This window comes from Erinaceus europaeus, chromosome 12 (assembly GCF_950295315.1).
Source record: "Erinaceus europaeus chromosome 12, mEriEur2.1, whole genome shotgun sequence".
Taxonomy (NCBI): domain Eukaryota; kingdom Metazoa; phylum Chordata; class Mammalia; order Eulipotyphla; family Erinaceidae; genus Erinaceus; species Erinaceus europaeus.
This window is the reverse complement of record NC_080173.1, coordinates 11,706,840-11,730,558: the sequence shown is the minus strand read 5'-3', so window position 1 is coordinate 11,730,558 and position 23,719 is coordinate 11,706,840. Positions and strand designations below refer to the sequence as shown.

At 44.8% G+C, this 23,719-nt stretch overlaps 1 protein-coding gene across 3 annotated transcripts; it reads right to left on the bottom strand.

The window, feature by feature from the left end:
• Window positions 1–11,095: 11,095 nt before the first annotated feature.
• Window positions 11,096–20,485, bottom strand: MRPL58 (mitochondrial ribosomal protein L58). Of its 3 annotated transcripts, none has more exons than XM_060202716.1 (6): window positions 20,343–20,485; window positions 13,788–13,824; window positions 12,815–12,874; window positions 12,151–12,233; window positions 11,889–12,058; window positions 11,096–11,482 (listed from the first exon to the last, which is right to left on the bottom strand). In XM_060202716.1, the coding sequence occupies exons 1-6, from the start codon at window positions 20,439–20,441 to the stop codon at window positions 11,398–11,400; spliced, it is 534 nt and encodes a 177-aa protein (XP_060058699.1). In that variant the 5' UTR covers window positions 20,442–20,485; the 3' UTR covers window positions 11,096–11,397. The 3 variants fall into 3 exon arrangements, with proteins under 3 accessions (XP_060058699.1, XP_060058700.1, XP_060058698.1); XM_060202717.1 differs by having other exon boundaries at window positions 11,096–11,477; window positions 20,256–20,480; XM_060202715.1 differs by having other exon boundaries at window positions 20,256–20,473.
• Between the last annotated feature and the right edge of the window lie 3,234 nt (window positions 20,486–23,719).

Sequence of the window (23,719 nt, the reverse complement as noted above, 5' to 3'; positions counted from 1 at the left end):
GGAGCCGGGGGCTGGAACCCAGATCCTTATGCCTGTCCTTGCTCTTTGCGCCACCTGCTGCACTACCGCTAGACTCCAGCTTTTTTTTTAACCAAAGCACTGATCAGCTTTTATGGTGGTGCATTGAGTCTGGGATTTCAGAGCCTCAGGCATGAGTCTCTTCCTATAACCATTATGCTTGTTCTTTTTTCTTACCATTATTATATTTTCTTTCTTTTTTGCCTCCAGGGTTATCGCTGGAGCTCAGTGCCTGCACTACAAATCCACTGCTCCTGGAGGCCATCTTTACCCATTTTTGCTGTCATTGTTGTTATTGTTATTGGGTAGGACAGAAAGAACTCGAAAGAGGAGGGCAAGACAGAGGGGGAGAGAAAAACAGACACCTGCAGACCTGCTTCACTGCTTGTGAAGCTACCGCCCTGCAGGTGGAGAGCCGGGGGCTCCAACCCACAGCTCGCCTCGTTCTCTCTCTCTCTCTCTCTTTTTTTTTAAACCAGAGCACTGTTCAGCTCTGGCTTATGGTGGTGTGGGGGATTGAACCTGGGACTTTGGAGCCTCAGGCTCAAGAGTGTCTTTCTCTTTTTAACCAGTGAACTGTTCAGTTCTGGCTTATGGCAGTGTGGGGGATTGAATCTGGGACTTGAGAGCCTCAGGCATGAAAGTTTTTTTGCATAACCTTTGTATAACCATTATGCTATCTACCCTCTGCCCTTATTTCTCCCTTTCTTTTTTTTTCCTAATATTGATTTATTTATTCCCTTTGTTGCCCTTGTTGTTTTATTGTTGTAGTTATTGATGTTGTTGTTGGATAGGACAGAAAGAAATGGAGAGAGGAGGGGAAGACAGAGAGAGGGAGAGAAAGATAGACACCTGCAGACCTGCCTCACCGCTTGTGAAGCAACTCCCCTGCAGATGGGGAGCCGTGGGTTTGAACTGGGATCCTTATGCCAGTCCTTGTGTTTTGTGCCACCTGCGCTTAACCCGCTGTGCTACAGCCCGACTCCCTCTTCCTCCCTTTCTGTAACCCCCCCTTCCCTATCAATTTCTGGCTGTCTCTATCCAATAAATAAATAATAAAAATTTTTAAAGTAAAACAAAATATATATGTATATATTGATATGTATTGTGTGTTTATATAAACACCTATTTATATAAACACACACATTTATTTAGGAAGCAGGGCAGTGATGCACATGGTAGAGTGCATGTTACTATGCCCAAAGATCCAGGTTCAAGCCCCTGGTCCCACCTGCAGGGATCAAGTTTCATGAGCTGTGAAATGGCTTGGGGGTATCTCTATTTCTGCCCATTTCTCTCCTTAAATAAATAAATAAATAAATAATAAATAAATAAAAACAGAGTTGTGTAGGCATCTAGTTCCAGTCATTACCCTGGTGAAAAAATATAGTAATAAATAAAAAGTAAGTATATATGGTGGGTATTATAGTGACCTATATCTACATCAGACTCCCATGCCTGAGATCAGAGGCCCCTGGTTCAATGGTGCCACTGTAAGACTTTGAGCAGCACTCTGGTACTCTGGTAAAGATAAACACACACACACACACACACACACACACACACACACACACAGCACCCTAGATTGAAGCCTTGGCCCTACACATGCAAATCCTGTAGAATTACATTGCTGGGGAGTCGGTGTAGCAAAGTGGGTTAAGTGCACATGTTGCAAAGCACAAGGACCAGAATAAGGATCCTGGTTCGAGCCCCCAGCTCCCCACCTGCAGGGGAGTCGCTTCACAGGCGGTAAAGCAGGTCTGCAGGTGTCTGTCTTTCTCTCCCCTTCTCTGTCTTCCCCTCCTCTCTCCATTTCTCTCTGTCCTGTCTAATAATGACATCAATAATAACTACAACAATAAAAAACAACAAGGACAATAAAAGGGAATAAATAAATATTTAAAAATTACAGTGTTTAAAAAATATTTATTTATTCCCTTTTTGTTTTATTGTTGTAGTTATTATTGTTGTCTGTCTTCTTTGTTGGATAGGACAGAGAGAAATGGAGAGAGGAGGGGAAGACAAAGAGGGGAAGAGAAAGATAGACACCTGTAGACTTGTTTCACCACTTGTGAAGCGACTGCCCTCCAGGTGGGGAGCCGGGGGCTCGAACCAGATTCCTTATGTGGGTGCACTTAACCCGCTGCGCTACCGCCGGACTCCCAAGAATCCCATTTTTTTTTTTTTGTGGGGGAGACCATGTGAATGGTCCCAGGTTTGATCGCCAGAACTATCAATAATCAGAGATGGGAAGTGGTCTGCTAAAAAACAAAGAAGAAAAAGTACATTTAAACATTATACACACTTAAAATTTATTAACTTAAAAAAAAAAGTGAGAGACCAGAGCACACTGCTCTGCTACTAAAATCTTTGCACAAAGCAAAGGGGGGGGAGTGGGAGTTTACATCTTTGTGGTGGTAGAGGGCCTCCTGCAAGCATAATGCCACCCCTACTGAGTCAACTTTTTCATAAGTTTTACATTCTATTATAGAGACACACAGAGAGGAGAGACACAACACTGTTCCAGCGCTCACAGTGCTTCCCTAGTTCATGGTGCTCTGCGCTTAACTCCAGGGTCTCAGACATGGCGAGGCCCAAATGGGTAAGCCATCTTCCAAGCTCCTATGCACATTCCCCCAAGATATTTATTACTTTTTCAACACCTTTTTCTTATTTATTTGTTCCCGTTTTTGTTGTCCTTGTTGTTTTATTGTTGTAGTTATTATTGATGTCAACGTTGTTGGACAGGACAGAGAGAAATGGAGAGAGGAAGGGAAGACAGAGAGGGGGAGAGAAAGATAGACACCTGCAGACCTGCTTCACAGCTTGTGAAGCGACTCCCCTGCAGGTGGGAAGCCGGGCTCGAACTGGGATCCTTAAGCCGGTCTTTGCGCTTTGCGTCAGGTGCACTTAACCCACTGCGCTACCGCCGGACTTTCTATTTATTACTTTTTAATGAGGGAGAGCTACAGAGCACTGTCAGAGGACTGCTTAGCTCTGAGCTGTGCCAGTGCTGGAGATGAACCTGGGTAATCAGAGCCTCAGGCGTGAAAGTCCTTTGAGAACCACTGTCCTATTTCCCCAGCCCCCTTCCATGCACATCTTAAAGATGTGAAAGCAGAAAGGCAAAGGCATCTATTACCCTTGGTGGCATCACAGAGCAAAGGCAACTTGAAGACATTCTTTGTCTCGAACATGTCAAATTTACAGAAATCTGACTTCACTTTTTTTTATTTTTTATATTTATTTATTTATTTCCCCCTTTTTGCCCTTGTTTTTTATTGTTGTAGTTACTGTTGTTGTTATTGATGTCTTCGTTGCTAGATAGGACAGAGAGAACTGGAGAGAAAAGAAGAAGCCAGGGAGAGAGAAAGATAGACACCTGCATACCTGCCTCACCGCCTGTGAAGCGACTCCCCTGCAGGTGGGGAGCCGGGGGCTCAAATCGGGATCCTTGAGCTGGTCCCTGCGCTTTGTGCCACGTGCGCTTAACCCGTTGCGCTATCTCCTGACTCCCTTTCACTTTTATTAGGAGCAAGAAGTATGAAGAAGTATGCATTCCACCTGGCTCCTCTCCTGTTTAGAGTATGCCCACATTTAAGTTAATTTGTGTTTGTTGAGTGTGACTTCATGCAGTAAAGTGTATTTATCTTTACACACACACAGAGACAGACAGACAGACAGACACACACACACACACACACACACACACACACGCTGTGCCACCTCCTGGACTGCAATGTATTGTTCTTAAGATCACAGTGATAGAATACTTCCCCTGCCCCACATTCTGCAATGATTAGATCAAGACACATTTCCAGCATGCCCAGAGGCTGCCTTCTATTTTGGTGCAGTCATAACCTCCTAAGTACTTTCCTGATTTTCAGTATCATAAAGCAGTTTTGCTTTGAGTTTCATGTTTTTGTAAAAAGAAATTTTTATTATCTTTATTTATTGAATAATAACTCCCTTTATTATTAATTTTTTAACAAGAGCACTGCTCAGCTCTGGCTTATGGTGGTGTAGATGATTGAACCTGGTAATTCTGAGCCTCAGTCATGAAACTCTTTGTTGCATAACCCATTACACTATCTCCCCCACACTGTTGTTATTATTATTTAATTTGTATTTATTTATAGGACAGAAAGAATTTGAGAGGGAAGGATGCTAAAGAGAGAGAGACTGTGGTGTGGTTAGCCCAGCAGTAGTACAGTGGGTTAAGTGCAAATGGAGCGAAGTGCAAAGACGGGTGTAAGGATCTGGGTTCAAGCCCCCGGCTCCCCAACTGCAGAAGAGTCACTTCACAGGTGGTGAAGCAGGTCTGCAGGTGTCTACCTTTCTCTCCCCCTGTCTTCCCCTTCTCTCTCCATTTCTCTCTGTATTATCTAACAACAACGACATCAATAGCAACAACAATGAAAAACAAGGGCAACAAGAGGGAAAATAAATAAATAAAATTAATTAAAAAGAAAGAAAGGGTGTGTGAAGGAGAGAGACCTGCAACACTGTCCCCACTCTTTAGCCTTTCCCCCTGCAGGTGAGGACCAGGGTTTGGACTTGGATCCTAGTGCAAGGCAACACATGCAGTTAACCAGGTGTGTTACCACTGGGGCCTATTATTATTGCCTCCAGGGTTATTGCTGGGGCTCAGTGCCTGCACTACAAATACACTGCTCTTGGATGTTATTTTTTCCCTTTTATTGCCCTTGTTCGTTGTTGTTGCTGTTATTACTGTTGTTATTGCTGTCGTTGTTGGATAGGACAGAGAGAAATGGAGAGAGGAGGAGAAGAGAGGGGGAGAGAAAGATAGACACCTGCAGACCTGCTTCACTGCTTGTGAAGGGACTCCTCTGTAGGCGGGGAGCCGGGGGCTTGAACTGAGATCCTTATGCCGGTCTTTGTGCTTTGTGCCACGTGTGCTTAACCCGCTGTGCTACCGCCCGACTCCCCCCTTTATTATTACTAAGACAGACAGAGACCAAAACACATCTCCATCATTTCTGGAGTTCCACTTCCCTATGTCCTTGGTGTTATTCATGGGACTTCCAGTGAATAGAACCCAAGGAAGGTCTCCTGTGATGAAAGCTTGTGCTCTAATGCTGACTCACCTCACCAGGCACTACCCTCCACAGCACTAAAAAAAAAATTTTTTTTAACTTTTATTTATTTTCCCTTTTGTTGCCCTTGTTGTCTTTTTATTGTTGTTGTAGTTATTATTGTTGTTATTGATGTCGTTGTTGTTAGGACAGAGAGAAATGGAGAGAGGAGGGGAAGACAGAGAGGAGGAGAGCAAGATAGACACCTGCAGACCTGCTTCACCACCTGTGAAGGGACTCCCCTGCAGGTGGAGAGCCAGAGGCTCAAACCGGGAACCTTATGGCAGTCCTTGCACTTTGCACCACGTGTGCTTAACCCGCTGCACTAACGTCTGACTCCCCTTTTACAGCATTTTTTTAAAGGATAGTCAGATACCAACTGTTTTTCTTTTAAGAATTTATTTATTTATTCATGAAAAAGATAGGAGAGAAAGAACCAGACATCACTCTGGTACATGTGCCGCTGGGGATCGAAACCAGGACCTTACGGTTGAGAATCCAATGCTTTATTCACTGTGCCATCTGCCGGACCACCCTCCACAGCATTTTTAAAGATTTATTTATTAATGAAAGAGAGAGGAAGAGAAAACCGGAGCATCACTCAAGTACATATGATATCAGGCCTTGTACTAAGTACTTCATGCTTTTAAGTCCTACATTAGACTTAAAACTTAAAACTGCAGATGTGGTGTACTGCAAAGTAAAAGACACTGGGGTGGGTGGGTGGGGGAAGAGTACAGGTCCTGGAATAGGATGACACAGGACCTAGTGGGGGTCGTATTGTTATGTGGAAAACTGAGAAATGTTATGCATGTATCAACTATTGTATTTACTGTCAAATGTAAAACATTACAATGAATTTTAAAAAACTGTGCAGATGGCTGTTCTTAATGGTTTTCTTTTTCTTTTTTAAAGATTTTATGTATTTATTGATGAGAAACATAGGAGAGAGAAAGAGCCAGACTTCACTCTGTTGCATATGCTGCCGGGGACCGAACCCAGGACCTCATGCCTGAGAGTCCGATGCTTTATCCACTGCGCCACCTCCCGGATCACTTAATTTAAAAAAAAAAAAAATTATTTATTTCTTTTTGTTGCCCTTGTTGTTTTACTGTTGTAGTTATAGTTGTTATCGATGTCATCATTGTCGGATAGGGTAGAGAGAAATGGAGAGAGGAGGGGAAGACAGAGGGGGGGAGAGAAAGACAGACACCTGCAGACCTGCTTCACCGCCTGTGAAGCAACTCCCCTGCAGGTGGGGAGCCTGGGGCTCGAACCGGGATCCTTAAGCCGGTCCTTGCGCTTTGCAACACGTGCACTTAACCTGCTGCGCTACAGCCCGACTTCCTTTTTTTCATTTTATTTTACTAGAGCATTGCTCAGTTCCGGCCTATGGTGGGACTGAGGAGCCTCATGCACCAGTTTTTGTATAATCATGATGCTATCCCCCCAGTAATATTGTTTAACTATTTTATTTATGGGGCCAGGTGGTGCCACACCTGGCTAAGCACACACATTACAGTGAGCAAGGTCCTAGGTTCAATCCCCTGGTCCCTGCCTGCAGGGGGAACAACTACAGTCGAGCACCTCACACGCTACTCATTCCTGCTCAAGAACCTTGGTGGCAGCTTCTTCCCTGTGTTCCTTTTTTTTAGAGAAATAATTTGAAAAAAAATTTAAATATTTATTTACTAGAAAGATAGGAGGAGAATAAGAACCAGACATCACTCTGGTACAGGTGCTGCCAGGGATCGAACTCTGGACCTCATGCTTGAGAGTCTAGTGCCTTAGTCACTGCGCCACCTCCCAGACCACAGTATTTTATTTATTTTAATAAGAGAAAGAGAAAGAGACACCAGAAAAATGCTCAGCTCTGGCATATGGGGGTGCTGGGGGCTGAATCTGGGATTTTGGAGCTTTGGATATGAAAGGTTTTTGCATAACCATTATGCTATCTTCCCAGCCTCTACCAATGTTTCTTAAAGTCTAAGCTCCTTGGGGTTGGGAATGCAGCTGTGGGTTTGAGTCCCACCACCAAAACAAGAAAAAATTAAAAACTGAAGCTTTTCAACTTGAACCTGAGACTCTCTAAAAGCTTCTAGCTTTCTCTCCAGACTTAGCTCCAACTCTCCGCACTTCATTTTATTTATTTTTTAAAAGATCTTAGTTACTAATGAGAGAGATCAGAAGAGAGGAGAATCAGAGCATCACTCTGGTACCTGTGCTGCTGGGCACTGAATTCACATTCCAGAATCCAATACTTTATCCACTGTGCCACCTTCTGGTGGACCACTGTACCAGCTTTCTATTCAGATTTCCATCCTAATCTTACTTTTTATTTAATTTTTTTTTCAAAAGTTTTAAAATCGTGATCCGGGAGGTGGTACAGTGATAAATCTTTGGACTCTGAAGCATGAGGTCTCCAGTTAATCCCTGGCAGCACATGTGCCAGAGTGATGTCTGGTTCTTTCTCTCTCCTATCTTTCTTTTTTAAAAAATTTTATTTATTTATTTATTTATTCCCTTTCATTGCCCTTGTTGTTTTATTGTTGTAGTTATTATTGTTGTCGTCGTTGGTGGATAGGAGAGAGAAATGGAGAGAGGAGGGGAAGACAGAGAGGGGGAGAGAAAGATAGACACCTTGCAGACCTGCTTCACCACCTGTGAAGAGATTCCCCTGCAGGTGGGAAGCCAGGGGCTCGAACCGGGGTCCTTAAGGCTGGTCCTTGTGCTTTGCGCCACATGCACTTAACCCGCTGAGATACAGCCCCACTCCCCCTCTCCTATCTTTCTCATAAATAAATAAAATCTTAAAAATAAAAGTTTTTAGGGAGTCGGGCGGTAGCGCAGTGGGATAAGCGCAGGTGGCACAAAACACAAGGACCGGCATAAGGATCCCAGTTCGAGCCCCCGGCTCCCCACCTGCAGGGGGGCCGCTTCACAAGTGGTGAAGCAGGTTTGCAGGTGTCTTTCTCTCCCCCCGTCTTCCCCATCTCTTTCCATTTCTCTCTGTCCTATCCAACAACAACGATAACAATAATAACTACAACAATAAAACAAGAGCAACAAAAGGGAATAAAAAATAAATATTTTTGATGGTAATATTTACTTATTATTCGACAGAGAAATTAAGAGGGGGAGGAAATAGAGAGGAAAAGAGACAGAGAGACACCTGCAGCCCTGCTTCATCACTTGTGAAGTTTTCCCCCTGTAAGTGGGAACGGGCTCGAACCTGGGTCCTTGTGCCTTGTAATGTGAGTGCTTAACCAGGTGCTCCACTACCTGGCTCTAGTGATGGTATTCTAGTCACTCCTTCCAGTGAATAGTGATTGCATAGAAAATGCTTTTGTTAGGGCTGGAGAATAACTCACCTGTTAGGGCAAGTGTATTGCCATGTATGTGACCATGCACCACATGGGAGTCCCATGGTACCAGGGGAAACTCCAGTATTATAACGTCTCTTCCTTTCTTGCTGTTTCTATTTGAAATACAATAGTTGGTTCAGGAGTGATGACATTGCACATGCTTAAGACCTTGGCAGGGAAAAATAAAGTACTTTCATTGTTCTTCTGCTGTAATTACCTAGTATTTCAGGTTTAATATTATATTTACATGTTTTTAAAAAAGATTTGTTACGTGTATTTCTCAAGTGGGAGATGGTGGGGGACGAATATCACTCTGCATATACAGTGCTAGGGATTGAACTCAGGATCTCATTTTTAAAAATATTTATTTTCCCTTTTGTTGCCCTTGTTGTTTTTTATTGTTGTTGTAGTTATTGTTGTTATTGGTGTCATTGTTGTTTGATAGGACAGAGAGAAATGTAGAGAGATGGGGAAGACAGAGAGGGGGAGAGAAAGAAACACACCTGCAGACCTGCTTCACTACTGGTGAAGTGACTCCCCTGCAGGTGGGGAGCCAGGGGGCTCAAACCGGCAACCTTACGCTGGTCCTTGCGCTTAACCCACTGCACTACCGCCTGACTCCCAGGATCTCATTTTTGTAAGCCCATTTCTCAAGCTGCTCTGCCTCCTCCCAAACTGCTTTGGTATATTTTGATTTATGTTATATGGCTTTAAGCATGATTATAATCTTCTCTTTGTAGCTATTATTTTGTATGTTCTTGATACTTAATTTGATGTATAGCAAGTACTTAATGGACTTTTGTGAACATTTTGCATTTTTTCCTGTGATTTAAAAACTTGTATATAAAATCTTTGAGGTTTTGGGATAAAAGTAAAAATTATTTGACAAGAATTTGGGATGTTAGTGTTTTCTGAGGAATATGGGCTTCTAGTTTAGGTTTTCCCAGGCTCCAGATACTTGAGTACTGACAGCTCCTATGTTGATGTTTCACACTCTGAACTTCAGAAGTTATGACTAGATATTACCAATAGCCACTGTGTGTATCATTCACACATACAAAAATGTCTTCCAGGTAAATATTTGCAGTCTCTCTGTAGCTAGGACCCAACAGCTTATAGGTGAGTCATTAAATGAACAAATAATTAGGATGTAATTTAAATGTACCAAGCTTAAAAATATGTAAGTGCACCTGCTAGAGGCCAGGTGGTGGCACACCTGGTTGAGTGCACATGTTGCAATGCTCAAGGACCGAGGTTTGAGCCCCCAGTCCCACCTGCAGGGGGGAAGCTTCGTGAGTGGTGAAGCAGGGCTGCAGGCGTCTTGTCTGTCTCTCTCCCTCTCTGTCTCCCCCTTCCTCTTGATTTTTTTTAAAATTTATTTCTTTATTGGGGAATTAATGTTTTACATTCAACAGTAAATACAATAGCTTGTACATGTTTAACATTCCCGTTTCCCATTTAACAATACAACCCCCACTATGTCATTTATCATCCTTCATGGACCTGTATTCTCCCCACCCACCCACCCAAGATAAATAAATTTTTTTAAAAAATTTTTTTAAATATTTATTTTCCCCTTTTGTTGTCCTTGTTGTTTAACATTGTTGTGGTTATTGATGTCGTTGTTGGATAGGACAGAGAGAAAGGGAGAGAGGAGGGGAAGACAGAGAGGGGGAGAGAAAGACAGACACCTGCAGACCTGCTTCACCGCCTGTGAAGCGACTCCTCTGCAGGTGGGGAGCCGGGTGCTCGAACCGGGATCCTTATGCTGGTCCTTGCGCTTTGCACCACGTGCGCTTAACCCACTGCACCACCGCCCAACTCCCGATAAATATTTTTAAAAAGTTTTTAAATCTCTTAAAATAATTTTTATTCGGGGAGTCGGGCAGTAGCACATCGCATGTGGCGCAAAGCCCAAGGACCAGTGTCAGGATCCCAGTTTGAGCCCCCTACTCCCCAGCTGTAGGGGAGTCCCTTCACAAGCAGTGAAGCAGGTCTGCAGGTGTCTATCTTTCTCTCCCTCTCTGTCTTCCCCTTCTCTCTTGATTTCTCTCTGTCCTATCCAACAACAAAGACATCAGTAATAACTACAACAATAAAACAAGGGCAACAAAAGGGAATAGGTTAATTAATTAAAACAAATTTTTTTTTCTTCAGCTCCCCACCTGCAAGGGAGTCAGTTCACAAGCGGTGAAGCAGGTCTGCAGGTGTCTATCTTTCTCTCCTCTCTCCATTTCTCTCTGTCCTATCCAACAACAACAGCAATAACTACAACAATAAAACAGCAAGGGCCACAAAAGGGAATAGATAAATATAATTTTTTTAAATTCCTGTTTCACCATTCTTGAACCTATGTCCTGTGAGCGCTGTAATGTACGTGCTTAGCCAGGTGTGCCCCCACCTGCCCCCATTCTAGTCTTTCCTTTGGTCAATTTTACAGGTGGTCCTTTCAGTTAGCATGTCCTCCCCCCACACACACTGGATTAAAATCCAAGGCCTTTCTCAAGGCCCAGTTTGGACACCCACTCAACTGCCTCAACCCTCTGGTCCTTAGTCTCCTTCCCTGAGCTGAGACAGTGTCAGTGTCTGTTAGTAATCAGGCAGATAACAACTGAGGGGGAAAAAGGTAGGAATTTTATTCTCAAGCATTATGAGTGGGAAGGAAAGCCTACTGAATTCAGGATTTTATTACAGCTAATACATAAATGGGTAATTAAGCCTCCCAGCATGGTGACTGCCTTTAAAGTCTTTGCAGTCAGTGCCTGAATCCACATTCCAAATGCTCATTCCTGAGATGGTCCCCGTGTTAGAGAGAGGCACTAACAACCACAACAAAGGAGTCTCCTGACAGCGCGAAAGCTCTGGCTGCAGCTGCCCAGATATCCTGAAGAGGGCCTTTGTGGCTCTGGAGGAGGGTTTCAGTCCATACTGACTCTCCTGTTTGCTTTGGTGGCAGCATTTATTCTCTTTTGTCTCAGCCTTTCCCGGTTCATATTTTCTATCCTGAAAACAAGAAGACTGTAATTAGGCCCAGATGCCCAATCAGCGGTTTCAGAGAGCTGAGAGGAGCTGGCAGCTGGAGGGAGCAGAGCAACCGAATTGGCAGGTGCCTCCACTCCAGGCAGAGCCTCCCCTCTGCCCAGACCTTGCCATACACCTGCAGGGAAGTCATGGACTTCACCCTGACACCTTTCCCAGGGCAGTCTCCCAGCTACAGGACCGAGTTTACAGAAATGGGGGTGGGGAGCTTTTTTTTTATTTTTTATTTTTTTAAACCACAGCACTGCTTAGTTCTGGCTTATGGTGGTGCTGGGGATTGAACCTGGGACTTTGGAACCTCAGGCATGAAAGACTTTTTGCATAACCATTATGCTGCCTCCCCCCTACCCTGGGGAGCATTTTCTGTTACCTAATCCTCTGAAGAACAACATCTTCTCTGGAGGGTTCCACAGGCATCTGACTGGCCTCTGCAATCATGTCTCGAATTTTCTGTAGGCAGTCTGCCAGATTTTTGAACTGATAACGGCTGCTCTCAGACGTAAGTATCAATTCTCCAGACTTATTCATCTTATTTTTATGCTGCAGAGAAAAAGGCAGAAGCTGAGTTATAGAGAGGCCAGGCTTCAAAGTAGGCAAGAGAGGAAAAGGGAAAGCAAGGAGGTGCTGCTTACCTTGATGGCTATTTTCTGCCGCACTGGCTCTGCTATCCAGTCAGCAGTTGCCAAGTGGAACCTCACCTCAGCCTTGGAGTTCACTGTAAATGAAGGGGGTGGGGAATGTGGGTGACAGTGAGTCTCGGTGGGGTCAGCACCCAGGTGGCTTGGTGACCATCCTGAACAAACGAGGTGAAGGATGTTTCTGTCCTGTGTCAACTCACACAGGGCACAACACTGGCCATGGGATGCGACTATAGACACTGAAGCACTTTTGGATGAAAAGAATTAAAAAAAAAAAAAGAGAAAAGAAAAGGAAAGGAAAGGAAAGGAAAGTTCTCCCAGGGTTTCTCTTTGTTTTAAGGGGTTTTGCAAGTAGCGGGGGCTGGGCTGCATTGAGAATGAAGGAGACCTGTTCTTGGGGCTGGCTGCTGTGACCTCCCTTTGTTTCCACTCACAAGCCAATCACAGTCCTAGCAGCCCACAGCTGAAAGTCTGAGAATCAGACTGCATTCAAAAGAATAAAGAGGAGGATTATTATAAGCTGACGACATTTAAATTTCTGCTAAAAAAAATCTCTTTATTCCACATGAATGTAAAGACAGGACCCCCCCCCCCCCCCCCCCCCCCGGTTTATCCCCCTAAGCTTTAAAAGGAAAGAAAATAATGGAGCTCTCTGTACCTTTGTTAACATTCTGGCCTCCAGGACCACTACTCCGACAATAAGATATTGTCAGACGATCTGTAAGACACAACACACACTTAATGATTAACCCACCGCAACACACGCCACCATCAGCACCATCCATCCTAGTTTCACATCTTTTTTTTCTTCTTTTTTGTGTGTATTTATATTATTGAATATAGACAGTGTTGGTATGCTTCTAAATTCTGCTTCTAAGACCCCCTTCTGTTTCACTGCTTTAATCCCCCCTGCTTAACACTATTCTATTTACATAACCACTGTTAACTAAGCACCGCCCTGCCTCCAGGGCATTGGTTTAATCCTCACTGTTTTGCAGGCTTTTTCCTTCTCCTCACCCTCATCCTACGTACATCCTCTTCGGACCTGACTCTTCCGCCTCAGGATATATAAGGACAAGATTGTGATTAGAGATAGCTTAGATTGCCCTGCGTTCCACATGAATAAAGACTGAACTGTTTATCACTCAGCCATGAGTCCCTGGTCGTCTCTCTCTCCCACCCGCGAAGCTAGCCCGGCAAGACAGAGAGAAATTGAGAGGGGAAGAGGAGGTAGAGGGAGGGAAACAGAGAGACATCCACAGTCCTGCTTTACCATTTGTGAAGCTTTCCCCCTGCAGGTGGAGACGGGCTTGAACCTGGGACCTTGTGCATTGTAATGTATGTGCTTAATCAGGTTTACCAACGCCTGCCCCCCTCCACCCCCACTTTTTTTTTTTACCAAAGCACTTCTCAGCTCTGGTTTATGGTGGTGCTGGAGATTGAACCTGGGACCTCTGGTGTCTCAGGCATGAAAGGCTTTCTGCATAAGCATTATGCTATCTCCCCAGCCCTCTCTTTCCCTATCTCCTCTTCTCAATTTCTCTCTGTTCTAGCAAATAAAAGAAAGGAAAGAAAGTTCCCCGAATAAAGAAATAACAAAAAAAAAAAAAAAAAAGGAGAGAGTTACTTACCTAGAGGGATGTCATTGTTGGCTTCCTTTGCAGCATCCTGCAATGTAATATACAAGGTGTCAGGCAAACACCACCTGATGAACTCCTAATTGGCCCAAGACAACAAGAGAAATGACGTAAACCCTGGATGCGAATGTAATACCACTACTTTAGGCCCCATACACATCAGTGTGACAGGAGGGAAAAAAGGTTGCCCAGATTTAGCGACTGGGGAAGTGGCCAAGCAGTGGAGTGCATGAAGCCCTGGGTGCCACTTGTGCTGTGGTCTCTCTGAATTAAAAAAAAAATTAAGCTTCCTCAGTGGAAAATGAAAATGAAGCTGATTTGTCCAGCCTCTCCTTTTTTTAAAAAAATATTTATTTTATTTACTTATTCCCTTTTGTTGCCCTTGTTGTTTTATTGTTGTAGTTATTATTGTTGTTGTTGTTGTTGGATAGGACAGAGAGAAATGGAGAGAGGAGGGGAAGACAGGAGGAGAGAAAGATAGACACCTGCAGACCTGCTTCACTGCCAGTGAAGCGACTCCCCTGCAGGTGGAGAGCCGGGGTTCGAACCGGGATCCTCAGCCTCTTCTTTTAATGTTTTTAATCATCTTTATTTATTGGATAGACACAGCCAGAAATTGAGAGGGAAGGGGGAGACAGAGAGACAGTGAAACACCTGAAAGACTGCTTTGAGACTCAAGAAAGCTTTCTCCCTCCAGGTGGGGATCAGGGGTTTGAACCTGGGCCCTTGTGCATTGTACAAGTATACCACCATCCAGCCCCTCCAGCCTTCTCTTTGCTATAGTGTCTGACATCATCAGAGGCCTGGCCCCACAGTTCATACACATCAGGGAGACGCTTTAAATTCTTCTGGAATCCATTTTCAATGTAAGTTGAGAGGGCCAGGGCTTGTTCGCAGGTAGATCTTCCTGGGCGGAAACCAGCTTGGGCGGGTGATAGGAATTTCTCTGTCAGAGGAGAAATACGTGAAGGAGCCTCTCAAGGAGTTTGTAACACACGGAGAGGAGAGAAATTGGTCTATAGCTGGCGGCCAGTGTTGGGTCTTTCTTTGGTTTCAAAACCGCTATAATCTTCGCACGACGCCAAACTTTGGGCATAGACTCAGATTCCAAGATGTGGGACAGGAATGAAGCGAGCCACTTCTTTGCCGCGGGACCCAGGTTAAGAATGAGTTCTGGGGTGATGTTATCATAGCCAGCAGCTGTTCCCAGTTTAACCCTCTTCAAAGCGTCTTCCAGTTCAGACAGTGTAAAGGGAGAGAGTTTTGGAGATGGACAAGATAACCGGAAGAGGGATGACCACTTGTGGGAAATTTAAAGAAGAATTTAAAGACGGGTGCTGTCTTTGTTGATCTCACAGCAGCCTATGACACGGTCTGGCACCGTGGTCTCCTAGTCAAGATCTCAAGATGCCTGCCTCCATGGGTGGCCAACACTATATCGTTTCTTCTCCAAAACAGAAGATTCCGGGTGCATCGGGAGTCGGGCTGTAATGCAGCGGGTTAAGCGCAGGTGGCGCAAAGCACAAGGACCAGCATAAGGATCCCGGTTCGAACCCCGGCTCCCCACCTGCAGGGGAGTCGCTAAACAGGTGGTGAAGCAGGTCTGCAGGTGTCTATCTTTCTCTCCTCTCTGTCTTCCCCTCCTCTCTCCATTTCTCTCTGTCCTATCCAACAATGACAACAACAATAATAACTACAACAATAAAACAAGGGGAACAAAAGGGAATAAATAAAAAAAAAGATTCCGTGTGCATCTGGGTGACGTCTAGCAAATGGAGACTTGTCTCAAGTGGCCTCCCCCAGGGCTCTGTTCTGGCTCCTACGCTATTTAATATTTACATCAATGACCTCCCAGAAACTTCTTCAAGGAAGTTCATCTACGCCGATGACATCTGCTGTGCAACTCAGGCATCAAAGTTCGACACGCACGAAAGACATGTCTCTGATATCTGATTACTGTAAAAAATGGCGACTAATCCCTAGCACTGCAAAAACGGTATCATCTGTTTTCCATCTACACCATGCCTCGGCCTCGCGTGAGCTTAATGTGCAGCTTGGTGATACGAGAATCCGGCATGAAGCCCAGCCAGTCTATCTTGGCGTTACTCTCGATCGCACCCTGTCATTTCACGAACATCTGCAGCAAAGGTGGGCGCGAGGAATCACATCATTGTAAGACTGGCCAGCTCCTCATGGGGTGCGAGCGCTTCCACACTACGATCATCATCTCTGGCATTATGCTATTCCACTGCAGAATACTGTGCCCCAGTATGGTTCCGTAGCCCCCATGTCCACTTGATCGATTCCAAATTATATTCCTCCATGAGGATCATTTCTGGAACCATCCGTTCCACCCCAGTTCCATGGCTGCCAGTTCTTAACAACATCGCCCCGCCAGATATTCGTCGGGATGCGGCATCATCTAAGTTCATTTCCCACGTCTATGCTCGACCGGACCTGCCAATATACACGGATATCTTCGCCCACCCTGTCCAACGCTTGACGTCTTGTCACCCAATCTGGTCCCCTACACCCACACTGAACTTCTCTGTTCCAGACTCTTGGAAACAGAGTTGGCAGTCAGCTGAGGTAAAGAACAAACACCTCATCACAGACCTCTGCAAGTGTCAACCCGGCTTTGACCTAGCACGTTATGATTGGGCCCTCCTCAATCGCTATCGAACAGGCCATGGCCGGTGCGCCGCTATGTTCCATCGCTGGGGAGCCAGAGACGACCGAACTGCCCCTGCGGCTCCAGACAGACTATGACCCACATAGTCAACGACTGCCACCTCTCCAGATTCAAAGGAGGTCTCGAAACTTTACATCAGGCTCAACCTGACGCTGTTGACTGGCTACGGAAGAAGGGCAAACGCTAGAAGAAGAAGGGAGACGCTAAAAGGTACACTGTCTGCCAACTACAGCAGCAAGACATATGAACCAGCCTAATCCTTCAGACCACAGGAGATCACGTGCAAGTCTGTCTGCCTTGAATGGGACTGGCACCTCTGCTTTGACAGTTTGTGTCAAACTGAACTACTCAGTCAGAATGTTGTTTTACAAAAATTTATGTAGGTGGTCCAGGAGGTGGCATAGTGGTATAGCTTTGTGGACTCTCAAGCATGAGGTCCCGAGTTTGATCCCCGGCAGCACATGTGCCAGAGAGATGTCTGGTTCTTTCTCACTCCTCCTTTCTTTCTCATAAATAAATAAAATCTTAAAAAAAAAAAATTATGTAGGGAGTTGGGCTGTAGTGCAGCAGGTTAAGTGCATGTGGCGCAAAGCACAAGGATCGGTATAAGGATCCCGGTTCAAGCCTCCAGCTTTCTACCTGCAGGGGAGTCGTTTCACAGGCGGTGAAGCAGGTCTGCAGGTGTCTACCTTTCTCTCCCCCTCTCTGTCTTCCCCTCCTCTCTCCATTTCTCTCTGTCCTATCTAACAACGACGACGACATCAATCACAACAATAGCTACAACAACAATAAAAAACAAGGGCAATAAAAGGGAAAATAAATTTTTAAAAAATTATGTAATACATGTATATTACATGATTCGTGCATATGTAATACATATACTATTACATATGAGAGAGAGACAGAAACACAAAGGGAGAGAAGAAAAGAGATCATTTCTTTACTGTGTTACTGCTGGTTCCTAACTGTCATTCTTAATAAGGTCCTCTAAAAGTGGTCCTTTCAAAACTAAGCTGGACCTGTGGAGAAGACAGCATAATGGCTATGCAAAAGATTTTCATGCCAGAGGCTCCTAGGTCCCAGGTTCAATCCCCAGCACCAAGATAAATCAGTTGAGCAGTACTATGGTAAAAAAGGGGGGAAAAAAAAGTGATCTTTTAAAAACTACATTGAATTGGGGGGGGGGATAGCATAATTCTTATGCAAAAAGGCTTTCCTGCCTAAGGCTCCAAGGTCCTAGGTTCAATCTTCCATAACACCATAAACTAGAGATGAGCAGTGCTCTGGTAATAAACAAACAGGGAGTAGGGTGATAGTGCAAGAACCAGCGTAAGGATCTGGGTTTGAGCCTCCAGCTCCCCACTGTTAAAGAGTGAAATCAAACCACCATCCACTGCAAGGAAGCAAAAGATGTTTATTCACGAATTGCAATCCGGGCCGAGATGGTGACTGGTGTTAGTCTACCAAGCTCGACCCTGAACAAAGCTCAAACCATACAATTTATAGGAATTCAGACTACACTCAGGGAGGGGGAACACATCACCTTACCAGCCTATATCCAATCATTTCAAACTTAGCAAAAGCCTGATCTATTCAGAGCAAAGCATGGGCTAGTTTTAGACATCACACCAGACCAGTAGGTCCCAGCCAAAGTGGGGGTCACCACATTTTTTTGTTCTTTGTTGGGACCACCGACCATCTGTTTGCAATCTATCGGGTCATCATTTGTCAGGCCATTTTTAACTGTCTGGTAACAGTATTCTGTTGCAGAGGTCATGATGAGTCCTGCTCACTGCAGGGTCTGTCAAAATAATTGATGGCCTCTTAGGTTCTGTCGTGGGGAAAAGGGCAAGGAATTTTCCACCTCACTGGGCAGGAGGGCAGAAAGCAACTATATTTAAACTATTCTTAAAACTCAAACTCAAAAAGCAACTATACTTATAACTATTCTAGAGTTACTGCCTCTCACACCCACCTGCAGGGAAGTTGCTTCACAAGCGGTCAAGCAGGTCTGCAGGTGTCTTTTTCTCCCCCTGTCTTCCCTTCCTCTCTCCATTCCTCTGTCCTATCCAACAACAACGACATCAATAATAACTACAACAATAAAACAAGGGCAACAAAAGGGAGTAAATAAATAAATATTTAAACAAATAAAATTAGGAGGCCAGGTGGTGGTACAGCTGGTTAAGTGCACATACTACTATTTGCAAGGATCCAGGTTCACACCCCTGCTACCTAGCTGCAGGGGGACACTTCACAAGTGGTAGAGCAGGTCTGCAGGTGTCTTTCTTCCTCCCCTTACCCAATAAAATAGAAAGGCAAAAAAAAAAAAAAAAAAGTAAATAAATAAATAAATAAGGAAAAAATGGCTGCTAGAAGCAGTATATTCTTGTGCAGGTAGTGAACTCCAGCGGTAGACTTGAAAAAAAAAATCACTATGTTGAACCATTTTGTTCTTCTGCCTCAAACCTTCCAACGGGTCTCTGTTCAGAAGCAAGCTAAGAGCTCTGTAAGTACTGTAAATAGGGCACCACAGCACCCTCTCTGTCTCCCCTAGTTGAGCCACACTGGCCTACTTTTTGTTCCTTGTACTAGCGGAGCATGTTGCTGCTCCCTCTACGGGGATGCATTGGATCGACCTTCTCGTGGTGCATCCCGTGAGTCCCCATTTATTGGGGAAACTGACGATCCTTCCTAGCCGACTGAATCCACATGGATCCCAGTCACTTTCAAAGCCAGCAACAAGCAGACATCAGGCTCAACCTGACGCTGTTGACTGGCTACGGAAGAAGGGCAAACGCTAGAAGAAGAGATGCAGTTACTCCACTATTCTCATGACTCTCTCTCTGCCTTGCCCTTCCAGTTTCTTACTCAAATGTCACCTTCTCACAATGCCTTTCAGGCTACCTTAACTGCAATGCTATCCCCACTTTCACACTCCCTTTTCCTTTCAGGCTTTGCATTCCTTCGGAGTACTGATCATCATCTCACATATTCTTACTTATTTTACTCAATGCCTGTCTCCCTCCATTAGAATGTAAATTCCACAAGCACTCGATTTTGTATTTTGTTCACTATCCGATTCTCCAGCTTGGCACAATGCACACAACATACTTTCAATAGAAGTTTGTTTCCTGAGTAAATAAATGAACATCCTCTTCCAGTCTAAATAGGATGGGGTCGGTCCTATCTCTTCAGGATAGGATTTCTTCAAACATCCGGAAGAAAACAGAGAAGCCATTTGGAAGAAAACAGAGAAGCCATTTCCTCTAGAGGCTATGGATAGTGCGACTTTCTAAAACTTTACAGATTTATGTCATACTGTTGCCTACATTGGAGAGAATATTCTGCAGGACCACATTTTCTCTTGGGACAAGAATCTGAGTCTGGCAAAAAGACTTTCATGCCCGAGACACCCAAAGTCCCAGGTTCAATCCCCGGAATCACCAAAAGTCAGAGCACTACTCTGGTAATAAAAATAACACACAATTTGAGCCTGGCTGGGGACGGTAGACTCACGTAGGCACCAAGCCTGAGCGGTAGTGATAACCCCCGTGGGCAGGAAGAAAAAAAAAGAAATGGGCCTGAAGGTCAAGGAACCAAGGAAAATCTGATTAAGACTCAAAAAACCAGTCCCCGCCCCAAGGGCTGACTGTTGGAGCTCAGCCCCCCTTAACGTGGCTGCAGTCCTGGCCAATGGGGTCGCGACTTCCTGACGTCACTCAGGAACGGCGAGGGAACGCCCCTTCCGCCCAGCCCTCGCGGCTCACCGGGACCCTCCAGGCGGTGTCCAAGCCTCGGGATTCGGGGTAGAGTTTATCCAGGCTGTAGATACTCTGAAACTCGGTGCTGTCTACCTGGTCGTGCAGAGTCCGGCGAGGGCAGCGAGCGGCCGACGGGACCAGCCAGGTTCCGGCTCGGTTCAGGCCCCAGCGCAGAGAGCGGGCAGCCGCCATGTTTGAAGTCCCTCAGTGCTTCCGGTTACCCTCTTCAGAGGCCCGTCAGCTCTCACTTCCCGCGGAACTTTGGTTCCCCCCGGCTTTTCACGTCCGGGGGAGGAGTTTTACTCTCCCGCCTATTGAAGCTTCCTTATGGGCGCCTGGGGAGTGCTGAGGACCACTGTTGCTAGGAGAAAGAGGTTAACTGTCAATGAGCTCTCTGTAGGGGAGCCTTCCGGTGAAAGCAAACCCGGGATCCATTGTCTCCGCAAACCCAACTACACCGCCTTCTTTGCTCGCTCATTTTAATACTTGTTTATTGATTGATTGATAATAGAAACCATGAGAGTGTGTGGTTCGGAAGGTGGCGCAGTGGATAAAGCATTGGATTCTCAACCATGAGGTCCCCATTCAATGCCTGGCCGCACCTGTACCACAGTGATGTCTGGTTCTTTCCTACTATCTTTCTCATTAATAAATAAAGTCTTGGGCAGGGGTAGATAGCATAATGGTTATGCAAAGAGACTCTCATGCCTGAGACTCCAAAGTCCCAGTCCCGTAAGCCAGAGCTGAGCTTTTTGATAGAGATGCAGAGAGACAGAGAGAAACATCAGAGCACTACTCAACTCTAGCTTACAGTGGGGGTGGCGGGGGAGAGTGAACCTGAGACTTTGGTGCCTCAGGCATGAGAGTCTCTTTGCATAACCATTATGCTATCTACCTTTGCCCAATCCCCTTTAATTTTCTTTTCACATTTAATCAGTTTCCTACTTACTGCCCAGCCAGAATATAGTGAACTGCAGATGGGCACTGGCTCACTACTGAGTCTTAGCACTCTGAATCTGGCACATAAAAGGAACTCAGTAGGAACTGAATACTCAGTAGGAATTGCATTACACCAAAGCAACGGACTAAGCGGAAGGCGAGCAGGGGTGGGGGTGGGGGGCTAACGGTGGGGTGGGGTTGGAGTACTGACTGGTGCATGATGGTGGAAAAGGATCTAAGTTGGAAACTAGACTGTTACCAGATTCTCGGGCGGAGAGACAGGACACACCAAGGCTTTAAAAGCAGGAAGCAGTGTTTATTTAATGCTGGCAGGCTCAGCTGACTCACGTACAAAAACAAAACAAAAAACTGAGCTCTTTTGCTCTTTTATAGTTATCAACTTTCCCACAGTAATTCATAGCAATAAGCTTAACAGCATTTTTTTTTTTTCCTGTTTAGAGTATAACTTGTTTGAGTTATCAGCAAACTCGTGGGCTGCTGACCAAGGCCACTTTGATTATAGCAGTAGAAAGGCCTTTTTATGCTGAGAAGATGGGAAAGATTGCTGATAGCTGCATGTTTGATTAAGAAATTAACCCTTGCTTCTCTCTTGAGAAGAACATTTTGCAGGCACATATCATGGGGAGATGAGAAATTATGTCCATGTGTCAATAACTACTGTAAACCATTAACCCCCCAATAAAATGATTTAAAATTATTTGGGAATATGCTTTTCACAAGAGCTGAATTTTATTAAACTCAGGCTCATTCATAAGAGCCTATCAGCTAGTCCTGGATAAGGTCAAGTCAGAAACTGCAGGCAAATGTCACACACGAGAATGTAGGTAATAGGAAGAAATACTGTAGGTAGTAGACCCCAACTTCTCGAAGTGTTGTGGGGGGGGAAACAACAGCCTTCTGTAGCATGATGGCTAGGAGATTGGGCGAGATTGGAGAGGCTGGTAGAGATTTAGAGAGCCTATGGTCTGGGAGGTGGTGTAGTGGTTAAAGCATTGGGCTTACTCTGAAGCATGAGGTCCCAAGTTCAGTCCTTGGTAGCACATATACCAGAGTAATGTCTGGTTCTTTCTCTCCTCCTATCTCATGAATAAGTGAATAAAATCTTGAGGCCAGCTGGTGGTGCACCTGATTGATTGCACATGTTACAATGCGTGTTCAAGCTCCCAGGCCCCACCTGCAAAGGGAAAGCTTCACGAGTGGTGAAGCAGTGCTGCAAGTGTCTCTTTGTCTTTCTCCCTCTCTATCCTATTCCTCTCGAATGCTGGCTGTTTCTATCCAATTGATAAATAAAGATAATAAATAAATAAAATTTTTAAAAGAGGGAGATTTATAGAGCCCTAGGTTCGGCAGAGACCTTTTGAGAGGGCAGTTGAGACATGAACTCCAAAATTGAGATGGTCTAACTCTGAGAAAGGTTATAAATAGAGCAAATGGTTTTACAAATGGGGCCGGATCACTTTGCTGAGAGGTGTGGTGGTAAGTGGAAACAGCTCAAATGTAAGTAATACTCATGGTTGTTCCATAAAGAACAACTAATGTTTGCAGTTTTAGGAAAAGCTGGACAGAACAATGGTTATGCAAATGACTTTCATGGCTGAGGCTTTAAGTCCCCAGGTTCTATCCCTAATGCCACCAATAGCCAGAGCTGAAGTCCTATCCTCTGGTAAAAATAAATAATGTATATATGATCATAATTACTAGGTCCTTGAGGTTGTTGATTTCTTGAAACAGGAGATCATCATCAAATGATCAAGGCTTTACCACTGGAGCTTCATTGACGCTGGCAAGTGGAAATAACCCCCTTCTCAGCACTGGCTTTGTAAACTACTAGTAATGGCATAGTAATTGACACACTACTTTCGAGGCTGTAGGCTGGAAGGAGAGTCTCCTGGGTTACTCCTTCTCTGACTTAGTCCCCAAATCTCAGAGGCAACAGAACTGTCTCTATGGAGAGTGAGGTAAGCTACTCAGGGGAGCAAGGCCAGAATATCACCCAGGTCAGTGGCTCAGGGATTATGAATAAGAAAGTCAGCCTTAGGTGGACATCAGCTCACCTGGTAGGGTTATGTGCCTTGCCAAGGACAATGCCTGACACCACATTGAGGTATCACAGCATTAGAGGAAGCTCTGGTACCATGATGTCACCCCCCCATAAAGACAGAGACAGAAAGTGAAAGAGATCATAATAACAAAGCTTCCTTCAGTGCAGTGTGGGTGTGCTTGAACTTGGATGGTGTACATGGCAAAGCAGTACTATTTTTTTTTAAGATTTATTTATTGATTTATGAGAAATTATAGGAGAGGGAGAAAGAACCAGACATCACTCTAATACATGTGCTGCCAGGGGTTGAACTTAGAACCTCATACTTGAGAGTCCAGTGCCTTATCCACTGCGCCACCTCCCGGACCACACTATATATATATATTTTTAAATTTTTTATTTAAGAAAGGATTAATGAATAAAAACATAAGGTAGGAGGGGTACAACTCCATACAATTCCCACCACCCA